The sequence below is a fragment of the Sarcophilus harrisii genome, chromosome 4, assembly GCF_902635505.1.
Source record: "Sarcophilus harrisii chromosome 4, mSarHar1.11, whole genome shotgun sequence".
NCBI lineage: Eukaryota > Metazoa > Chordata > Mammalia > Dasyuromorphia > Dasyuridae > Sarcophilus > Sarcophilus harrisii.
Genome location: NC_045429.1, coordinates 287,083,534 through 287,106,306, shown reverse-complemented (window position 1 = coordinate 287,106,306; position 22,773 = coordinate 287,083,534). Strand labels below are relative to the sequence as shown.

Below are 22,773 nucleotides of genomic sequence, written 5' to 3'. Positions count from 1 at the left end.
CCTTATCCATTGAGACTTACATTGTAACAAAGTTTAAAAATAAATTAAAAAACAATTCTGCAAAATCAACCAACCAACATATACAGCTGATCTAATGATTTATTTCACAACCTCTGTAAAGAAGGGAGCTAAGTATGTTTCCTAACTCTTTTCCAGGACTGAGCTTGGTTATTACGAATTTATCTATTTAAAGTAAGACATTTAGGGGGTTGCTAGGGATTTGAGTCAGGGGTCCTATATTTAGTAGCGTAGAGGAGTCTGGGCAAGGTCTTAGGAAACTCAATCCTGGTTGTCAGATTCACGTTCTGTCCCAGTTAGGTCTGATTATGGTTATGGAGCCAGGGTTGACGCAGGGGTTGGCTCCTCGGGAAAGGGAGGATTGGGTTAGGATGCTTATCGGAAGTCTCTTCTCTTTACAAAGGGAATGCAAATAACAGATCCTGGACTTTGCTTTTCCACCTGCTAAGGTCACCTAGCTGAGCGGGTCAAATTCAGAGAGCCAGAAAAATGGAGACGGAGTAGGAGGAAGGGAATTGAAAGAAGAGGAGAGGAGTGAAAGAGCTATGAAAGGAAGGGGAAGGAGGGAGAGAGACAGAGACATGGAGACAGAGACACAAAGGCAAAGAGACAGAGACTGAAACAGTTGATGGTTTACTTTAAGTAACAACTAAAATCCCAGCTCTTGCCCCCTTCTGTTCTTCATCCAGCTTATAGTTCGGTTTGTATATATTGTTTTCATGTGGTTTCCCCGATTAGATTGTAAGCTCCTTGAGGGCAGATTTTTTTTTTTTTTTTTGCTATCCGAAAGGCCTAACACAGAGCCTTGATAAATGCTTATTAATTAAATCAATTACATAATTGAGTGCGCTTAATAAAGTTTATTGGTTGTGGCAGAGACAGGGAGAATCGGAAGTTGACTGAAAGACGGCGGCAGTGAAAGATAACAAGGCTCTTACACTCTCTCCCCAATCTGTACAGGGAATCCGTAAGAGCAGGGCTGGCGAAGGGCGAGGAGGGAAGGGAGTAGTTAAAGCTGTCGGTGGTTTCTCTTTTGGGGCGGGGTAGGGGCTTAGAGGATAGAACTGCCTGAACCTCTGCACACCGCAGAACCGGGTACCCGGCCTCTACGGCCCAAGCGTACTCACCAAGACCAGAAGAGGAGACAACTTGAGCCGATTTTGGCCTCCACGGTCCCTCCATTTTGGTCCCTCCTCAGGCGCGCCCCTTCGAGCCCAGACTTAGGCCACGCCCCCTCCTCAGAGCCCCACCCCTTCAATCAGTCCCTAGGCCCTAGCAAAGAGGCGGCCGGCATCTCAGAGCTGGGGGTGTTGCAGCAGAGGCGGCGAAGGCGGGGTCGGAGGCGGGGGCGACGGCAGCGGCAGTTAGAGCCGCCTAACCCGATGGCTGCGCTGGGGCAGAGATCCGGCCCTACTGCCGGCGCGGAGGCTCTGGCTCTGGCGGCCGAGCTGCACGGGGAAGCTACGTGCTCCATATGCTTGGAGCTCTTCCAGGACCCCGTGTCCATCGAATGCGGCCACAGCTTCTGTCGTTCCTGCATCGCCCGCTGCTGGGAGCGCCCGGGGATCCCGGTGTCACCTGCCCCCCGCGCCCTGCCCTGTCCTCAGTGCCGGGAGCCAGCCCGGCCCAGCCAACTCCGCCCCAATCGCCAGTTGGCCGGGGTGGCCAGTCTGCTCCGCCGCTACAGCCTCTCCCCGTCCGGGGACGGGGACGGGGAGGGCGCGGGGAGCCTAGTGTCCGGCTGCATTCAACACGGGGAGCCTCTGAAACTCTACTGCCAGGATGATGGGCGGGCCATTTGCGTGGTGTGCGATCGTGCCCGGGAGCACCGCGCTCACGCCGTACTGCCGCTGGACGAGGCGGTGCAGGAGGCCAAGGTGAGCGAGACCCCGCTGTCCGCGCCCCAGCCAACCCTTGGCAGCGAGCGACTCCTGGTGGCGGTTTGCCGGCTTCCTGCTGCTCTGGCCCTCGGGCTCCGCAGCCACCCCCTCGGACCCCGTAGCCCCCTTTTTCCACCTTTGTTCGCGACCCTTCCCTCAGCACCGACCCCTACTCCCGTCTCCCCTCCTGGCATCCCTCTCCTCCCCTCCCCCAGCCGCTGGCAGTCCTAGGTAGATTTTTAGTTCTTGGGTGGTTCTCTCCCATTTTAGATCGGTCTTTCCTTGAGAAGCTGCCCTTTATATCCCCGGGGCTCAGCATATACAAGATTCTTAATGCTTGCCGACTGATTCTGCTCCGGGTGATCTTTTGGGGAGCCCCCTGCTGTGGCAGTCCTACCTAAGGGATGATCCTCCTGGGTCCCTCACTTCCTCCTCCTCCTTCCCTCTTGTGTCATCTTCCTGTTTAAAGGGATAGATTTTGCCAAGTTGCCTCAGCCCTGGGTTGCGCAGGCTTGCGGAGCGTTGTGGGACGCTCTCCTCTCAAGCTGGCAGAATTTATAAGCGCTATATGTACTCCGGCCCGAGGTACTTTGTAGGTAGCCTGGGTATTTTAGAGACTCCCTTCTAAAGGACTGAACCAAGAACGCTGAGTGAAAGTTACACAGACATATGTGTGTGCATGTACATATATATGGAGGGGGAGAGAGAGATTTTAAATCAGGAAGAACTTGTTAATAATTAAATCTGTTACAACCTTTTTAGATACATTCTTTCTCCCTTGGTTATGAGGAGGAAGACCTAGGACTGGGTGGGAGGAATCGCATCCAGCCACTAGATGCCACACACTAGTTTTCCTTCAACAAAGAGGTGGCAAGCTTCCTAGACAAGTAGGAGTCACCTGTTAGAGGAAAGCTTGCTCAGCTCTTATTGAGAGGTGGTGCTGACCTAAATCCTCTTCCCTAAACAACCTCACAGGATTCCTGTGTAATGGATGCTTTGTACATTTTCAGCAATAGCTATTGTTTTAGAAGCACTGTGGTGTCGTGGCTAAATAACTGGGATGGTAATCATGGAAAAAGTTGAGCTCAGAAGCTTATCTTCAGTACCAGACAAGTATTGATAGAGTGAACAAGTCACTGCTATGAGCCTGATTTCCTCCTCTGTAGAATCAGGAAGTTATTACTTATGAATGCTAGCTGTGGGAATTGTTGTGAAGCTTTGAGGGGTTTGCGAACCTGTTTAAATTTATTTTTTGTAAACTATTTTTGGGCAAACTTATTGGCAATTATGTCCAGCGTAATTGATTTTATTTCATTTAAAAACATTATGAGAAGGGGACTCATTTGCCAGAGGTCAGAAGGATCCTTGAGGACAAAAGAAAAAGAGCTAAGAATCTCATCTCTAAGGAAATATATGTCAATTACTTACTTTAAAAAAATGCTATATAAATTTATTACATCGATCCCACTCCCTTATTCCAATTGGGCTTTACTGGTGAAGCCTTAGCCTAGAGCAAAATACTCAAACGATCTGGGAAGGGAACTATTCCAGATTCTTTACAAATATTGCCTCACAACTTTGTGAGGTAGTTACTATTATTTCTCACATTTTACAGATAACAAAAATTAGACAAAACAGATTAAGGGACTTGCCCAGGGTTACTCAGCCAGTAAATTTCTAACAGATTTTGAGCTCAGATCTTCCACTTTGCCATTCAGCTGCACAGTCATCTAGTTGAACTAATGGTCAGGTATGCTTCAGTGGTTATTCCTTTCTATTATGAGTTGTATGAGGTGGCTACTGGGGTCCCTCTTGAGGTCTGATTCTGATTGTTTGCTCAGGTAGAACAGGGAAGGCTGGTGAGGATTGCAGGTCTGTGGGGGATGTATTTTTGGGTAATGGGACCTTGTGCCATTGTTTAAATTTTATCATAGCTGTAGGCCAACACTCCAATCACTGAAGGTTATTTTTGTTTTTTCTTCAATGAATAGAATCAGCCCTGTATTCTGAGAGCAAAGCAATGGACGTTCTAAATTTCCTTCTCTCCCACCCAAAATCAGTGAATTTACTTGTTGCTTCTCCCATCCAGGAGATGTTGGAATCCCGACTAGGTGCCCTGAAGAAGGAATTGGAAGAGTTTGAAGATTTTAAATCCATGGAGGAAAAGGAGAGCCGGGAGCTCCTGGTGAGGAAGTAGACTCTAGGGAGGTACCTTTTATTGAGTATGTCTGGGAACCCAATTTGTAGCACTGCCTCTGAATGGGTATATATGAAGTAAGAAAAGGTATAAACATGGGTGGAAGAGGCAGAAGTATATATGCAGGATATCCCAAAAGTCTTGGTGCAGTTGTAAACTATTAAAACTGCACTAAGACTTTTGGAACATCCTGTATAGACTTGATGGATTGGAGGGTTTATGTAGAAGAATTCATATTAAAGAGTTAGAATTTCTGTAGGAGAGAGAAGTGAGTGAGAGAGAGAGAGTGTGTGTGTGTGTGTGTGTGTGTGTGTGTGTGTGTGTGTGTGTGTGTGTAAGAGAGAGAGAGAGAGAAATCTGAAATAAATAAGGGTGCATGTATATACATGCATATTACTCTCTCTCTCACTCTCTCTCCCTCTTTCTCTCTCTCTCTCTCTCCTTCCCTCCCCCTCTCTGTCTTTTGTCTCCTCCTCCCTAATTTCCACTCTCTCTTCTCTATGACTTTTGGCAGGCATATGAACAATTAGTGGGGAGATTGAGTAGAACTGGAAGTCTGAGAAGCCAGGTTATTTTTTACTTTTGGATTTCTAGAATTCCCTAAAAGTGGATATGGAAGTCCCTCTGCTCATGATCCTTCTGTGACTTGTAACACCTACCCCTAATAACTTTCAGTCTTTTGCTGCTGGAGAACTATGTATATTTTTGTTAGGTCAAAAACACACCTTTTAGTCTATGGTTGCTGTGATTTCAGTAGGTTTGGGGAACTCTTGGTGTGGAATCTTTCCAAAAAAATTTATAATTCCTGTGTAACTTAACATCATAAAGTTGTCTTAGGGCACTTGAATGTTGAAAGGTTTCCTTATGATATTCTCAGAGTTCTAGTTTAGAGATAATCTTCCTTCCATCTCTAAGATTCTATGCTTCTTGTATCTGCCTTGAAAATCTCATTCTGAAGGATTCTACCTGATGTTTGGTTTGTCTTGGTTGGATGCTGTATACAACTTATTTTTCAACATTTTCTCCAAATTCCCAATTTGTAATGCAACTAGTCAGTTATGTGAGTTTTTTGTTTGGTCATTTTTTGGTTGTGTCCAACTCTTCATAATCTCATTTGGGGATTTTTTTGGAAAATATATTAGAATGGTTTGCTATTTCCTTTTCCAGACCAAATAGGGTTAAATGACTTGCCCAAGGTCACACAGCTGTACTTGGATTTCAGTTTAGGTCTTCTGTCTCCAGGCCTTGCTCTTTGTCCATTATACCACTAGCTGCCAACTGTAGTGCTAATATAGTTAATACACAATAGACTTGAAAAGGTTTTAGTGAGGAATTAAGGAGAAAAGCAAAATAAGTTAAAATCTCAAGTTAGAAAGTTGACAGAGACAGGTTATCATGCTTAATTCTGTAGGCCCCTTCTGTTTGACCTTTGCCCCAAATTTCTCTATTACTTTTTGGCATTTGACACTTAAAACACACACACACTCCATCCTATGCTAAGTCCAAAATAGCCTCAGTCCTTCAGTCAAAAAGCTGGTTGGTAGATAAAGGCAAGTCCCCTCAGAATAGCTCATCTCTACCACATGTCTCTCCTATCCTCCTACCCCTTTCCCAATCTCTCCTTCATACATATCAACCAGTTTAGCAAATACCTAGGAGCACTTCTTTCTCCCCATCTTTTGAGAAAAGGATAAATATGAGTAAGGAAGGTGGAAAGGTTTTGGCCCATTCCAAAATATGGAAGAGTTGAATGTTAAGAACTCACTTGAGACCATTTCTGATCTTTCCTCAGATATCATTGTCTCTTCCCCTCTCCCACTCTTCCCACCTTTGTTCTTTATTTATATTCTTTATATTCCCTACTTACTTATATTACATAAGGGAGGGATGATTTTGTTTTTCTGTCTGTTTACCCTATGCTTACCACAGTGCCTGAGACTTAATAGGTTTTTAATAAATGCTTGTTGAATAGATGAATAAATAAGAACCAGTGGGTCTTTAGGAAACTGAACTGAAGAACAGGGAGGGCATGCAAGATTCTTTGCTTAGAGAAGATAGTAAATATATAAGCAAATGGAGATAATGACTGATTTTTAAAAAATTAGTTTATGCTCCAAGTCAGTGCTACTTTCTTCAAAGTAGTTACTTTGGGAGAACATGCAATTTATTCTAATGATTCTTCCATTGTTCCAAAACATTTTTGAATTCTTTTGGAAATTCGGTACAAGAATGTATTACAGGTTCAAGAATATTTTCATTAGTTGCAAATCTTTCTAATTAATTTGGATTTGATTTTTGGAAACAGCCAAAGATCATCATGGCCAATCCCAGTCAGTAAGGTAAGTAACCAAGTTGAATGATAATTTTTTTTTTTGTTAACTTTGGACTAATAGAAAGAGTTAGGGCATTTCATTTGAGTCCTAGTTTTATAACTTTAGTTAAGTGGTTGGTGGATCTCATTGAGTCTAAGCCTCCTAATCTATTAAATGAGGACAATACTTACCTATCCTATCTAGAACCCTATGGGTTCTAGAGAGAAGGCACACTATAATTATAACTATAAAATAATTTGTAAATGCAAGTTATTATTTCAAAACAGAATAATTTATATGCTTTAAGGTTTGTAAAGTTTTGTTCACAATAACTGCATTAGAGTAAGTGCTTTCACAATAATCTTGGTAGGTAGGGATAAGTAGGGATTGATGGTGCAAATATATATGATTATAGATGAAAAAACTGAGGCTCTGAGGAATTAAGTCACTTGTATGTGATCAAATCAGAAATGAGATTCAAACTCAGTTCTCTTGATTAGAATTTAAACTACATTGCCTCTTTAGATTTGTGGTTATTCAATAGGTTTTTGATCATGTCCAATTCTTTGTGACCCTACTTGAGATTTACTTGGCAAAGAAATTGAATGGTTTATCATTTCCTTTTCCATCTTTTTATGGTTGAGAAAACTGAGGAAAATAGGGTTTTTTGACTTGCCCAGGGTCACACATCTAGGAAGTAGCTGAGACTAGATTTGACTAAGAATCTTCCTGACTTCAAGCCTGGCACTCTATCCAATTGTAAAACCTAGCTATCCATAAGTTAGTGAATGTTGTTCAGTTGTTTTTCAATCCTTTCTGATTCTTTGTGATCCTATAATGGTATTGTTAGCAAAGATACTGCAATGGTTTGCATTTCATCCATCAAGCCAATTCAAATACACACAGATCCCCGAAGGCCTCATATTGACAGAGAAAACAACAAATTGACACTATGTGTGTTGTATTGTATTTTTCCTTAGTTTGTTAAACATTTCCCACTTATATTTTAATTGGTTCTGTGGGTGAGTTTTTCAATACTAAAAAAGGAATTTGATATTCCTATTCTATCTAGATATATCTAACTACAATAGATTGCATTTTTTTTAGTGTTGTTTCTAAACTTGATTTTAATGATAAGCAGTTGCATAGTTCTGTAATCTGAAAGAGCAGATGATCACTTTATTTTTTTTTAATTTATCTTTTTTTTATTAGAACTTTTTATTTATAAAACATATGCATGGATAATTTTTCAATACTGACTCTTGCAAACCTCGTGTTCCAGATTTTCCCCTTCTTCTCCCCACTAATCCAATACAAGTTAAATATGTTAAAATAAATATGTTAAACCCAATACATATTTATATATTTCTTGCTGCACAAGAAAAATCAGATCAAGAAGAAAAAAAACTGAGAAAGAAAACAAAATGCAAGCAAACATCAACAGAAAGTGAAAATGCTATGTTGTGGTCCACACTCAGTTCCCACAGTCCTCTCTCTGGGTGTAGATGGCTCTCTTTATCACAAGATTATTGGAACGATCTGAATCCATATGATCATTTTAAAAGGACAATTCTCATTTAGAAAAGGAATGAAGAGTTGGGCAGTAGTAGATCTGGGTACATTTCCCAGCATACTTGTATAATAAACAAAAGGCTGTCTCACCGAGAATTTATTTCTATGAGAAGAGAGGGTTATTTTGTCATGGAGAACAGACAAATAACCTGGAGGAGGAAAAAGAAGCTTGGGAAAACCCAAAGATTTCCTCTCTTTCCTGTAGTATTAGTCCATAGACCCTTAAGATATGATGTCCTAGCTAGAGGACTTAAGATATTATCACCCTGGCCAGAAGATCTGTTGCCTAATACAATACAGTGAAAGTTATCAGCTTGCTGAAATCCTGGTTTCCTGACTTCATTATAAATGTATAAGTGTTTTTTTTTTTCTTTTTTAAACAAGCTGAATAAGAGACTAATTGGAATGATCATTAGAAAAAAATTCTGTGAATATATGGTCTTATTTCATATAAAATGAATGATATACAGGAAAGAATTGATAACCAAGAAGAAAGAATATATTTGTAAAATAGATGAGAATATGTATCTAAGAATATATAGGAGAAGAGCAGGTTCAGTTATATGGATATATGTAGACGGGTGTATATATGCTTATTCTGATCTTTGGTTAAGAGTTGAGAGAGTGTGTTCTTCCTTTATGGGCTGCACAGGATAATCTCAGTGTTGAGAGATCTTTTTCTCTTAACTTATTCCCACACACTTTTCTCCTTGAGCAGAAGCAAGTCACTGTGGAAAGGGAGAAGGTCGGGGCTGAGTTCCAAGCACTGAGGGCTTTCCTGATGGAGCAGGAAAGTAGGCTGGTGGGGCGTCTGGAAGAACTGGCCAGAGAAGTGACCCAAAGACAAACTGAGAACTTGAACCAACTTGGCAGTGAAATATCCCTGCTGTCCAAACTCACCACTGAGATGGAAGAGACATCCCACAAACCTGACTTGGACTTCCTTCAGGTGAGCTGGGCCTGACTTGCAAAGAATTACAACCATTAGAGATTAGATTGAGATTGTTTAAGATATATAAAAGAGAAATACTTGTGGGATATTAAGTTTATTTTGTCATTAGGGCTTCTTTTGGTGGGGAGGCCAAAGTAATAAACAGGGTAATATTAGAGTAATAGGATATTAGAATTTGATTCTGTGATTTAATAAAGATCATGGAATCCTGACGTTGGGAGGGAGTGGGAGAAATAAACTGCTACTTTCAGGTAGCAGAATTTCTAAATGGTTTCCTCTCCTTCAAGTACTGATAGCGTTCTGTCTTAATTTAGTACTTAGCTGCATACTTTGCTTTCCTTTCATTTCATATGACCAGAACTAGGCTTAGATTCAGAAAACCTGGGCTCAAATCTCAACTTTTGAGTCTAGCTGTATGTGCTTGGTCCTTTTCTACTTAACTATTTTTATGTAAAGTGAGACTGAGCTCTAGGAGTGAGAGTTGTCTACCCATTATGGTTGTAAGCTCCTTGATGGCAGAGACTGTTGTGCTTTTTAACTTCATTTTATTTTAGCATCTAGCACAGTCCTGTCAATGATCCATTATTTTATGTTGTTTGATAAACCATCCAGCACAGATGACTGATTGTTTTTTTCTCTAAAATCATTAATGATGATTATGCCCTGGCTAAGAGAGGTATTGCATAAATTTGAATTGGAAGGAAAATCAGAGGTCCCTGTTTTAGAGATGAAAAAATTATTTTATAGATGAGACCCTAAGAAGAAAAATGACACCCAAAATCCTACATGTAGCAAATAGCAGGACTACAATTAAAATCTTAATTCTAAAGTCTGAGCTTTTATCTTGGTACCCTTTTTGTGTCTTTGGTCTTGGTTTAAGAAACATTATGGCTTTCCTTTAATTCCTGTGCCTCTTCTTCCCCAAATTCTCATGTGTGTGTAACAAATAGCATTATTGTCTGGAGTTGTTGGAAAGCTGGAAGACTATATGTTCTTCCTGTAGTCTCTATTCAATTGATTGATAATTTGTTATATACAAAGCTCTGTGCTAGCATTTATTAAACTTCTGCTAAAGATACGAAGTAAAGTAAAAGAACTATCCCTGCTTTCAAGGAGATTATAGTCTAATGAAAGAGACAGTGTGCAAACAACTACATCCAAACAAGACATATGCAGAATAAATTGGAGATCATCAACAGAGCAAAGGAGCTAGAATGATGGGCTTAGCAAAGATTTTTTGTAGTGATACCGAAATACAGAGAAGTTTAAGACATGATATTTGACTGAGGTTGTTTATACAGTCCAGTTGAGAATAGAAAACATAAGCACTAAAAAAAAATAAAAAGATAATACAAGGCAGTGAGCAACTAAGTGCCAGGCATTCAGAGGAGGAAAAGTTATTCCTAGAAAACATAAAGGAGATAGGACTTGAATTAGACTTTAAAGAGTAGGTAGGATTCAGATATGAAAGGGGTAGAAGGCTAAAAAAAATGTCATTTTGTGGGAAGGGGGAGACTCAGGACAACAAATTTAGCCTATATTAGGGCTCAGAAACCTAGGAGAGAAAACTTTTCTTTACAAAGAAGGGGAAAATGAAATTTCCTAAGGGGATGGTTTTCAGGTCGAAGAAAATCTGAAAGAAAGAGGAAATGACCATGGTTTCTTTGTTTGAAACCTAACCTGATTTTTCTTTCTGTATGGAGAATGAGGCACATTCAATAATGATTATTTTCTTCATTATTTCTGTTTAGGAATTCAAGAACACATTAGGCAGGTAAGTAAACTATAAATCTTTGCATTTAAAATAACTCTTCTCTTCATTGCATCATTGTGGGGAGCAAAAACCAGATGGCCTTCCCCAAAGAAAGTTGTGCAAAGGGTTCTGGAACAATGGTTCTCTTCTCTACCAACAAGCTCTGAATAGTATAGGTTCCATCCCTTCCAAGGTCTTCAAGCGTATACTCTGTTTTCCGGGGACTCCTCTCCAGGTTGCCTGTATAAGTAGAAGGAATGGAACTAAGAAAGGTTACTTAGTTAAGGCTCCATGGAGATGAGGCTTAGATTAAATCCTGTTTGCAAGAAATTGACATTGTCAGGAGAGGGATAGAGAGTCTGTCTTAGAGATTCCTGTAGACTAAAATGCAAGAACCATGCTAGAAAGTTCTATGATATCCCCTTTCTCATTATCAGATAGTTTCATGGCTCCATTTTGCAGAGACCAAAAGGGAAAAAAAAGATCAGGGAAAGTAGTTGGTGCCAATGACATCCTCTCTGTTTTTTCATCCAAGGTGTGACAATGTACCAGGCCCCAAACCAGCTTCAGTCTCTTCTGAAATGAAAAGTAAAGTTTGGAATATTTCACTCAAGACCTTTGTTTTGAAGGGACTGCTAAAGAAGTTCAAAGGTGATGGGTTTTGTTGGAAATGAGTAGCTGGGAGGGTTTGAATAAAGACACTATGTATAGGATAGCAGGACCTAAAATGTGTCTAATGAGGCTCAAGCAGAAGGGGCAAGAGACTCTAGGTCCACCTTTATTAGCAGATTAATTCAAAAACATTTATTAAATACCTGCTCTGTGACAGGAATTGTGCTTAGGTTCTAATCCTGGTGGAGCTGGTGGAGGAAAGGTGAGCAGAAAGGTATAAACAGTTACAGGGTCTTCCTATAAAGGTATCTCATCTAACTTACTAAAGACTGTTCTATTAATTATACTGAAGAAAGAATAAGAAAGGTTTTTGAGTGGGTAGCAGGCACTGGAATAAGGCAGGGTGGGGAGAAAGATGGCATTTTAAACTCTTTGAGGGACCTGCAGTCAGGTTACAAAGTGGAAAGAGCACTGGGAAGGAGAAAGGAAGATCTGAGTTCAAATGTTGATTCTGATTTTTATTAGCTCTGTGACCATGCAAGTCACTTAATCCCCATTTGTAAAATGGGGACAATAATATAACTCACCGCCCAGGTAAAATGCTTAACACAAATACATGGTAGGAGCCTCTAAATGCTTGTTTTCTCCTTTCCCAACTCTGTCTCTCCCAGTGCCTGGTCTTATCGCAGATTTAATAAAATATTGCTTGAATGAATGTTGGTTTGTTAACTTAGCTAGAACATTCATTCTTGCTGTTTGTGTTCCTCCTCCTTTCAGAGGATCTTCGAGGAGAACTGGAAAAAGAGGAGAAAGGTAAATGTTGTTAGTAGTAAAGATGTCAAATAAAGCAATTTCCCCCATCTCTGTAGATCTGTCTCCCAGAATGTCTCTCTCTCTCTGGCATTGTCATCTATCTCAGAGGGAGACAGTGTGTGTTGTAGGGGCAGAGAGCCTCATGGCATCTAACCAGATGAGAGGCCATGGACAGATCACATCCGCTTTCCTTGGTCCTCCATCTTCTCTATAAATTGAGACTGTACCTAAGAGCCTTCCCAAAACTGGCATTCTATTACTTTTGTCTTGTATGTGTGAGGGTTGTGGATCTTTTCCTATAGATATGTCTCTTTTTTTCTATGCCTTTTTCGTAATACAGGTGGGATTATGCCAAAGGGCAATGGGGCATGTGTTCAGTGGCCTGTGGGGTAACTTCTCCAGGGGGAGGGAGAAACACTATGGCCTGGGTCTCTGGATACTTTATTTTGGGGAGGTCTGTCAGTCTACAACATGTACTGACCCTGCTGTGCCTCTTTCCCCCCCATTCCCGCCCGCCCTGTACAGATAGATCCCTGTACCAGGCACATTGGGGGGGAGAGACAGAAGAAAGGAAGAAACATGGTCCCTGCCCTTGGAGAACTCCTGGTATGATGGGGGATACAGGGCATACACTTAACAGTGACTTTTTTTTTTTTAATTTTTTTTTTTTTTTTTTTTTTACATAGAACACAGTGCAAATGATCAGAATGAGATCTGAATGTACACAGGATAAAAAGAATGATCAGGGTCTGGTGGGATGTAGGAATCCTGGAAGGCTTCCTAATGGAAAAGGGATTTTTTTTTTTGAGTCAGGTTTAGCAAGAGAAGAGAAATGCAGCTTGTCTGAGAGGAGGGGGGATATTCACCTTGTGTCAGGGAGCTATATCAAATGATATCTTTCTCTGCCTTTGTTTTTTCTTCTTTTTCTTCTCTCCCGAAGTGGAACTGACATTGGATCCTGACACAGCCAATCCCCGCCTCATCCTCTCATTGGATCTAAAGAGTGTCCGCCTGGGCCCACGACCCCAAGATCTGCCTCCTAATCCCCGGCGCTTTGATACGAATACTCGAGTGTTGGCTTCTCGTGGATTTACTTCAGGCCGTCACCACTGGGAGGTGGAGGTGGGCTCAGCTGATGGCTGGGCCTTTGGGGTGGCCCGGGAGAGTGTCCGGCGTAAGGGCCTTACTCCTTTTACTCCTGAAGAGGGTGTATGGGCCCTTCAGCTCAATGGTGGGCAGTACTGGGCTGTAACATCTCCTGAACGTACTTCACTGAGCCCTGGGGGGCGGCTGGCCCGGGTTCGGGTTGCTCTGGATTTAGAGGCTGGTGCAGTGTCTTTCTATGCTGCTGAGGACATGCGACACATCTACACCTTCCGAGTGACCTTCCGAGAGCGAGTCTTTCCCCTCTTCTCTGTCTGCTCTACTGGGACATACTTGAGGATCTGGCCATGAGATAGGGTCAGGTCACTCAGAGGATGGGGCTGATTCACATCTCTAGCGGACTGGGAGCTGCAAGAAGTTAATCCTGTACAGATCTCTCTCCCAACCCTGGCTTCCCACCTGGCCAGACCAAACTGTTTTTTTTTTTTTTCCTGAGAAATGGGGTACAAGCAACAAGTTAATGTATGTATAGGTCTCTACCAAATCCCGGCTTCTTGTTTGCTATATGCTGGCTTTATTCCTTCTCCAACTTCTTGCTGGGGCTTATTACAAGGAAACAGCCAGATTATCTCATTCAGTTTTTTACTCTTTCCCCTCCTTATTTTGGACTACCTTTTCACCAAAACTTATCTGTGGATTTAACCTTGAAGACTGTGGATGCTGGAGACTTTGGCCAAACCTCCCCCTTGCCTGTTTTGGCAGGTGGCAGCAATTGTTGCCAAGTAGCAAGTTAAGGCTGTACATATGTGCCTGGCTTCCTGTTCCTGGTCTCTATTCATCTCTAGATCTTAAAACTGTTCTGTGTTTCCTTTCTCTGGCTATTTATACTGGCTTTCATCTCAATTTTTTTTGCATCTTCATTTTCCCTCGGACCTTAGAAGGTGTTGGGGAAAGGTAGTAGGAAATGGAAGAGGGACTAAGTATAGGTTCCTGCTTACTTGAATCTCAACTCTGTGCTCTCCCAACTGAGGAAGAAGGCAGCTCTGGACCTGGGGCAGTATGATTTATTTTCTCTGCTTTGCACTTTTGTCAGGTTGTAGCCAACAGGATCAAAAATGAACTTAAAGCTGAGTGGACTTGGCTGCTTGTCTTTAGACTCATAGGTCATCAATTTTCCTGGCTATAGCTGACATTTTGAATTGGGAAAGAACTCTGTTTCCAAAATATCAGTCTCTGCCCAGATAAAAATTAAAACCTTGCCTATGTGTGTGACATGTACCTGCTTAAGGGAATAAATGCCAACACACTTTTTGGGAATTCACACTCACACTGACCCATAACTTTTTCCCTGTCTTCTTCCATTCTCAACCATATAACAGATTACCAATACAAAGATACAACTATCATTGACAGTAGAGATCGATCTCTGCACCCAAATATGCATGTAAATCCATACTCAAAATTCCACAAGCATAGTCACTTAGTGTACAAACCCACAGGCAACAAATCTCATAACAGTCAATATTCAGGTACTTTCTGCCACAAATATGTACTCCCACTGTTTTACCAAATGATGTAAATACTCAACTCTTTTCCAAGAAGCACACACATATATGTACTGTCTAGACCTTAAATCACTGGGTTCTAGGTTCTCCCTCATGATTTCCATGGCCTCTTTACCAGAATGGTGCCTCAGTTTCCTTAATTTGTGAGACTTCCTGCTCTTGACGACTGATACAGAGAGAGGGGAACAGAACAAAAGGGGAAGAATGAAGAATGGCTTTCCCTGATCATACAGAATATGAGTTCCATCTTGAGTTACTTGGTTTCTTGGTGGATGGGAAGGGGAAGATCTCATTCATGAGTCTATGTGTGGTTGTATCTATGGAGCAATTCTCTATACTGAATGATAATGTGATTATTTCTGTGTGAATGTATACATTATTTAGTGGATCTGGATACTAGTGTATGTGTGTATGTGTAGGGAGTATACGTTTATTGTAGTCTCATTATGTGAATGTAGGTATATTTGTGTGTCCTTATGCTGTAAGTACTAATATGTTTGTTTTCTTGGGTTTATGTGTTAATGGATGAGGATTTCTGAATGTTCTATTAGTATGTTTGAGTCCTTGATTATAATATAGATATGTTTGCATGTAAGTTTGATATAATTGAGTGTAGGTCTCTGTAACAGAAGTGAATACTGACTTGACTAATATCTGCTCTGGGTAGGGAGAAAGGAAAAATTTGGTATAGACTAGACCTTAGAGCAAGCATTATTAACTTAGGATATGTGAACTTGTGTTTAAAATATTTTGATTAACTGTTTTTCAATATAATTGATTTCCATTGTCGCCTTATGTATTTTATCTTATTCATTTCACAATATTATTCTGAGAAGGGGTCTTTCCGTAGTTACCAGATTATCAAGAGGGGCCCCCCAAAACACAAAAATGTTAAGAATCCTTGCCCCAGAGGAAGGCTGTATATACAGCAAAGCAGTTACTTGTAATGTCATCCTGCTTCTGTTTGATTCTGTGACTGGCTCTCTCTGCTCTCCCATTCTCGGGAAAATTTGAGGCTCATTCCCTCACTCTTTATGTTTAAATGTTTAAGTGATGGTCTCTTTTAAATGACAGAGGTGAGTTGGGCAGTTGTGGGAATTGGAGGGTCTGTCACATCTTATGGGGTAGGATATTACCACCTGTGAAGGCAGCAGTAGAGCAGAACTCTTGAGGAACCAGGCTTGAGATGAACCCAGCTTTCCATGCTGACTTGTAAACTCTGTCCTTATCCACTCCAGGAATCCTGCCTTTGAGTTAATTGTAGTCACCTTAATTTCTACTGTCCTCTTTGTTTATTTTTCTCTGTCCTCTGTTTTAAAAAAAGTATTTTCATACTTTCTGGACATAGATATTTGTCCAAAAACTCCCTTTTCTCTTTAGGGATCCCTGTGTCTAAGTCTTCCAGTTTCTGGGAACTAGAATTAATACTTAAATGACTGATTTTGTATATAGAGTAATAAGACATCTATGGTGCTCAACACAGTATTTTTCTCATAGATGCCCATAAAAATTTTTGATGAAAAGTATATTTCCATGTGTATGATAACTAGCATTTCTATGTCACTTAACTTTATAGTTTAGTGCTTTATAAATAAATACCATATTTTATCTCAGCAACCCTGGGAAATAGTAGCTATTTTTATCCCCATTTTATAGATGAGAAAATTGAGGAAAGAAGTTAAATGATTCATCCAGGGTTTGTACAGTTAAGTAGGCAGGATTTGAACTCATGTCTTGTGTTCAGGGTCAGGCATTTAATTGCAGCATTGGATTACTAGGAATTGACTACTATGAATATGGTAGGGAGATCACTAGGTTTGAAGTTAAGGACCTGAATCTAGATCCCAGCTTTTTCATTTATTTGGGAATGCAAATATAAAATGAAAAATCCTTAAGAAGTCTATCTTATTGAGGGAGACAATAAGTATAGTACATGAATAGGATAATGTAAAATAAATACAAGGCAATTTTTTTTGGGGAGACAGGCACAAGATTCTAGGGAGATCAGACAAGGCTTCACATAGAGCTGAGCTCTAAGGAAATGGCCAGTATGATGGAGAAGTGCAATTCCAGATTCAGAGATCTATAGTTTCTTCAAAGGCACAGAGATAGGATATTATGAGAAACAGCAAGTAAATCAATTTGATTCGTGTGTATAAGGGAAAAATGTAATATAACTGGAAAGATAGGTTCAAGTCAGATTTTGAAGACCTTTAAATGCCAAATAGGAGTGTATTTTCAGAGGTATTGGGATACTATTGGAGTTTCATTGAGTCAACTTTGTAATCTTGGGGAAAATTTTTCACTTTCTTGGCTTCATTTATCTGTAGAATGAGGAGTTTGCCTTATATGATCTCTAAGATCTTTTACTGTTCTGAATCCATGTTCTTACGAGTCTAATCAGGAAGGTAATATGGAGAGGAAAATCGTTAGAAAACCCTGAATAAAAGTGGTGATATATTTTGTCATTCTTTGGTGAGTAGGTATTTCTAGGCAACAGGTATAACCAAGCAAAAAACCCAGAGGCAAGAAAGTCATGTTTAATTAAAGGAATATTGACTCAATTTATCTAAAAGTAGAAAGAGAAGTTCTAAGAGATTAAGAAAGTCATAATTTGTAGAGAGTTTAGTGAAAGGTTTAAGATAGAATTTTGGATCTGCTCTGCAGTGTTATGTTAAACACCTAAGGAGGGGGATGGAATAGTCAGCACAACAGTAAGAAAAGAAAACTTAGTAATAATTGAAGGTCAACTGAAAGAAAATGAAATAAATAGGGGCAATCTGGTATAGTATACTAGCATATTAGATAAGAAATGACTAGCTAAATTTAGATTGAAGAGATAAAGATATTAAATGAGAAATGACTAAATTAAGATTGAAGAGGTAAGATTTTAGAGTTATTTGTGCCCTTATCATCTCTTGAGGTACTGCAAAAGCTTAATTGACTTCTAATCCATCCTTCATGCAGCTGCCAAACTGATAATTCTTTAAAAAAAAATTTTTTTTTTAAAGCTGCTAGACAGTCTACCAAAATATCTTCAATACATGCATAGATTGAATTACAAAATACTCCTTACAGAAATAATTATTTAAATACTTGGAAGAATATACAGTGCACATGGCTGAGCTGGGTCAATATTTATATTCAAATAGTACCAAAGTTAATATGCAGATTTAATATATGTACCAAATAAGATATTTTTCAGTGCTAGATGACAAAACCATTTGGAGGAAGAAGATATTCACTTTATCAAGGAAAACGATAAAAAAAAAAGGTAGTAATTAATGTAGAATACCTTTTCAGGTCTTTAAACATAATACAAAGCAAAAGTCATCAAAACCATTTGGTACCAGTTTTTAAAAATAGAAAAGTAAGTCATCAGAACATATGGAAACATGGAAGAATCAGAAATTTTCAAATCCAATGTTCAATAAATGTCAAAACAAATTACCTTGGAAAGACCTTAGTTGATAAGGACACCTACGAAAAATGGAAAATAGTCTTCTAGAAAATAGGTTTAGACCAACGTCTTTTTCTACAATAACAAGTTAAAGGTGGATGTGTGATTTCAATATGAAAGATCATACTAAAAGAAGCATATACTTTTCACTGTTTTGGGTAAGTAATAAAGCTGTCAGAAGATGAAGATATAAAACAATTTTGATTATATGAAACTGAAAAACTTGTACCAGCTAGGATAAGAGATGTGATCTTTGTTTCAAATATCTCTGATAAAGATTTCCTAAGATACATTATCAGAACTTACAAGGAATTAAAAATAAAAACCAAAAGCTATTTTCTAATTGAAGATGGTCAAAATATATGAACAATTCCCCTCCAAACTGCAAACTATTAACTAGATAGAAGAATGCTTTAAAATACTACTACTAAGAGAAATGTAAATCAAAACAAGTCTGAGGTTTTACCTTACATTCAGCCAAATGGTAATGATTATAGATGTTGGAAATAATGTGGAGAAGTGAAAAGATAAAGATTAATGCATTATTGGTATAGTTGTGAATTGGTACAATCCATTCTGGAAAACATTTTGGAAGTGTGCAAATAAAGTGACTAAAATGTCCATAGGGATCCTATTGTCCACAATGACCCCAGAGAAGTCATTGAGAAAAAGAAAGTTTCTACATACTCTAAAATGTTTATAGCTTCTCTTGTGGTCACAAAGAATTGGAAACATACTCATCTGTTGTGGAATGGCTAAGCAAATTATAATACATGAATGTGATGGCCTATCTTATAGCACAGTAAGGTACAGTGAAAAATGAGAAGCCTAGGAGGACATAAATTGATTCAAAGATGAATTGGTTGACAAAGATTCAAGAGGATAAACTTTAATTAAAAAAAAAAAAGTCACCATTTTGCGTTTTATATATGTGAAAAAGAAGTGTATAGACGACTTTCTAGGCTTCTTTTCACCTGTTCCCTGTCAAATTCTAGAATGCTACCAGATAAGGAGAGAGGAGGAATTTCTCTTCCTTTTCTCACCTCCTTTTCCTCCCTCCCCTCCCCTGGTAATTAAAGACTTCCTTAGGGTAGAAACCCCAATGTGTTTATCCAAGTTTTTTCATTTGTGAGTATAAATCTGAGACTTGAGAGTTAACATTCCAGATCAAGAGATGACAAAAAGTCACTGTATTAGATTGAATATTCTGTACAGGTATATAGACTCATACACATTGCCACAGAAGAGTATGTCCATGGACATCATTCCTGAACTACTTCCTTAGTAGAGGAGGGAGGATTTTCTAGGCAGCATCTGGTTAGAATGTTGCTTCCCAGACAAAGGAGGAAGGCTAGCCTTGAAGAAGGCTAAGGATTAAAAAAACAAAATCAGAAAACAAAAATCCCACCTTCCTGTCCTTAAGGCACTATAGTCTATGGGGAGATGGAGAGGGAGGGAAGAACTATAGTATTTCAGTTGTGTCCAATTTGTGCAAAGGCCCATAAATGAGATTTGGAGTACCTTATTTAGAGAATAGCAATTTGGTCTTTTTGGAAGGAAAATGGATAAGAAAGCAAATAATGTGTAATCAATCTGAAAAGCTAGGTTATAGCAAGATTGCAAAGGACTTTAAAAGCAAAACAAGTTTGTATTTTATCCTAGAGATGTGCTATTTCCTCCGGTAAGTCTGCAGTGTTCTGCTCTTCAAAATTACTTTATTTTAATTTTCTCTATATATTTTGAGACTGCCTTTTTTCTGCTACTGTCCTCTTCCCTTTTTATAAAATCTTTGAGGGCTTGGTGGGGTTGGTATTTGTTTTTGTTTTTTTTTTCCATTTGCAAAGTATATAGTATAGTAGTTGACTAATACACGCTTATTGAATTGAATTGAATAGGGAGGTAATGGAGCTTCTTGAGCAGAAAAGTAACAAATTTATACTTTGAGATTATCTATTGGAAACAAAACTGAGTGCTCTGGTCAGAGTCTCAACTTAGCCTTAGAGAAGATAAACCTCCCTCCTTTGCAGAAATAGGAGACTATGGATGTGGAATATTGAATACATCAGATATGGTTGATGTATCAGTTGGTTTAGCTGAATTTTTTAAATGTTTTTTATTTTTTTAGGTTATACATACATGGTTATTCTGGTTATACATAACACCTTTTACATATTTCCATTTGAGTTTTGTTGGGAGGGAAAAATCAAAACAAAAGGAAAAACCATGAGAGAAAAAAAAAGTGAAGATAGTATACATTGCTCCACATTTGGTCTTCGTAGGCCGCCATCTCTCTGATGATGGCATTTTCCATCCAAAGTTATTGGAATTGCTTTTGATCACTGAATTGCTGAGATGAACCAAGTCTATCATAGTTGATCATCATACAGTCTTGTTACTGTGTGCAATGTTTTCCTGGTTCTGCTGCTTCACTCAGCATCATGAACTTTTTTTTTTTTAAAGTCTTTGTTGTAAGGCATGATAAGATGGTAGAGGAAAGTATGTCAAAACAATGTGTTAACACTTTTTAAAAAGTTGATTTCTACTGGAAATGTTTGCAATCACTGCCCATCTTGAGAGGGCCATCCTTTATAATTTTTTTTTTTTAAGAAAAGAGAAAAAAAGTAAAGAAAATGAACAAGCTGGTCCTCAAATGGGAAGAAAAAAATGTATTATATGCTGTTATACACTGTGTATATCTTCTGACAGTATCTGATATAGTAGTGAAGTGCTCTAAAGCTGCTTGTTGAATGAAATTTAGTTAAAAAGTTTTGACCTGCCTCATGATCATGAAACCAGTAGTTTCACTGCAACCAGAGACAGTTTTCCTGTCTCTGAGGTTGACCTACCCACAGCAAGAGATGGGATATGTCTAAGAGATTCATATCTCAGCTGATTCTAGTCCTAGAGAGCCCAGAATATAATCACAAAGTGATAATGAAGTTGAAAGTAAATGGTCTTCTATGACTCGATCCCTTTATGAGATATGAAATATTTTGTATTGAGTCAAGAAAGGAACAAGAATTGGCAGAAAATTATCTTTCTCCTTTGTGCCTTGAATGAATTTCAGAACTGGAGAGTTGGAAGCAGTTGTGGTAGAGATTCTTGCCTCTAAACTAAAGACAGCAAGAGGGAAGAGATTTGCTTTTAAAGTACTTGACCAACAGAAAAATGGTAGATTCAGCTGGAAGCAGAGACCCACAGTCCATATAGATTCAGATAGAGACCCAAGGGAGGAAACAGCTCCAAGGAAATTAGCAGCAGAGAAAAAAGAGAGACTCAAGAAAATATTTTGAGGGTCCAGTTGAGCAACTAGCCCAGCAGACTCAGAATTCAAAGTGCAACTATGAAAGGCTTGCATAAAGAGAGAAAAGACTGCTAGGTCTGAAATACCAAGACTTGGGAGGTGTCTTTTCCATTGCTATGTCCTACACTTGTGCCTCATCATTGTACCTAAAGTCTTTGCCCATATTGTCCACTGATGTATTTGTGGGGTACTTCTCCCTAGTTTTATGTGAGGAATGTTTTACACCAATTGTACTTGGTATGTACCATCTTAATAAATGTTTTTGTCCTACAAATTGCATTGACTATTGTCTTTTTTTAAAAGTATTTTTTTCTAGATTTAAATTCTTCCCTATTAAAAAAGGCATTTCTACACATACACATACAGGAGGACACAAAGAATGATTCTATATGAAACCAGGGATCTCTATTTTATATCACTTTTTAAAAAGGTGTATAATAAATTCTACATGTTATTTTCAAAACTGACATGCTTATCTGTGTTTCCTTCTGGGTGTAATGGCTCTCTCTCTTTTTTTTTTCTCCCTCACTATTGTTAATACCTCTCCCTTAATCCTATCCCCTATACCAATTAAAAACTGAGGAGAGGAAGCAGCAATCCTTGTAGCAAATAAACAGAGCCAAATAAAATTGATTCACATAGTTATCATGCCCTACAGCATATGTCTGCACCTTGTGACCATCACTTATGTGTCTGGAGATGAGTATGCTTCATTATGTATGGGATAAACTGAGAGAAGACCTCTCATAAGGATGTGCCTTCAACCTGTGCCCGGATTGTGACTTGAGACTTTGCAATAACAACTTAAACTATAGCTAAAAAGCTGCAGGGGTTCTTGGATGAACATTCCCTGCCTATTTGCCACCACCTTTTAATTAACATTTAAATACTTCTTTTAAAGGCAATTTATTATTTTGTTTCTGGGATAAATTTCTCCTTTTAGAATGTAAGCCCGGACTCCTCTAGACAATGGAAGAAAAAGTCAAGGGGCAGGGGGAGCCTCTGGTTAATATAATTTTGTGTTTTGTAATTTATGTTTTGCCTACCTTTACTGACAAACACCTTGTCAGATGGGAGTTGCCCTTTCTTGGGAGATTGTAATAAATCCCTTTTTGCTTTTTCTTACTCTGAAAGACTGATTTTAATTTGCGTTCACTTGCTGACCCACACATTTTGGAGGCTCATCAAGGATATTTCTTATTTGTGAGGGGTTTCTTCCCCTTGGGAGGCA

General features: G+C 39.2%; 1 protein-coding gene across 3 annotated transcripts; it reads left to right on the top strand.

The window, feature by feature from the left end:
* The first annotated feature begins 1,120 nt into the window (after window positions 1-1,120).
* TRIM7 (tripartite motif containing 7) lies at window positions 1,121-21,816 on the top strand. 3 transcript variants are annotated; one of them, XM_031965253.1, is made up of 8 exons: window positions 1,124-1,895; window positions 3,988-4,083; window positions 8,698-8,928; window positions 10,683-10,705; window positions 11,220-11,335; window positions 12,074-12,109; window positions 12,635-12,715; window positions 13,050-21,816. In XM_031965253.1, the coding sequence occupies exons 1-8, from the start codon at window positions 1,401-1,403 to the stop codon at window positions 13,562-13,564; spliced, it is 1,593 nt and encodes a 530-aa protein (XP_031821113.1). In that variant the 5' UTR covers window positions 1,124-1,400; the 3' UTR covers window positions 13,565-21,816. The 3 variants fall into 3 exon arrangements, with proteins under 3 accessions (XP_031821116.1, XP_031821113.1, XP_031821115.1); XM_031965255.1 differs by lacking the exon at window positions 12,635-12,715 and having other exon boundaries at window positions 1,125-1,895; XM_031965256.1 differs by lacking the exons at window positions 10,683-10,705; window positions 11,220-11,335; window positions 12,074-12,109; window positions 12,635-12,715; window positions 13,050-21,816 and adding an exon at window positions 6,401-6,434 and having other exon boundaries at window positions 1,121-1,895; window positions 8,698-8,816.
* The last annotated feature ends 957 nt before the right edge of the window (window positions 21,817-22,773 follow it).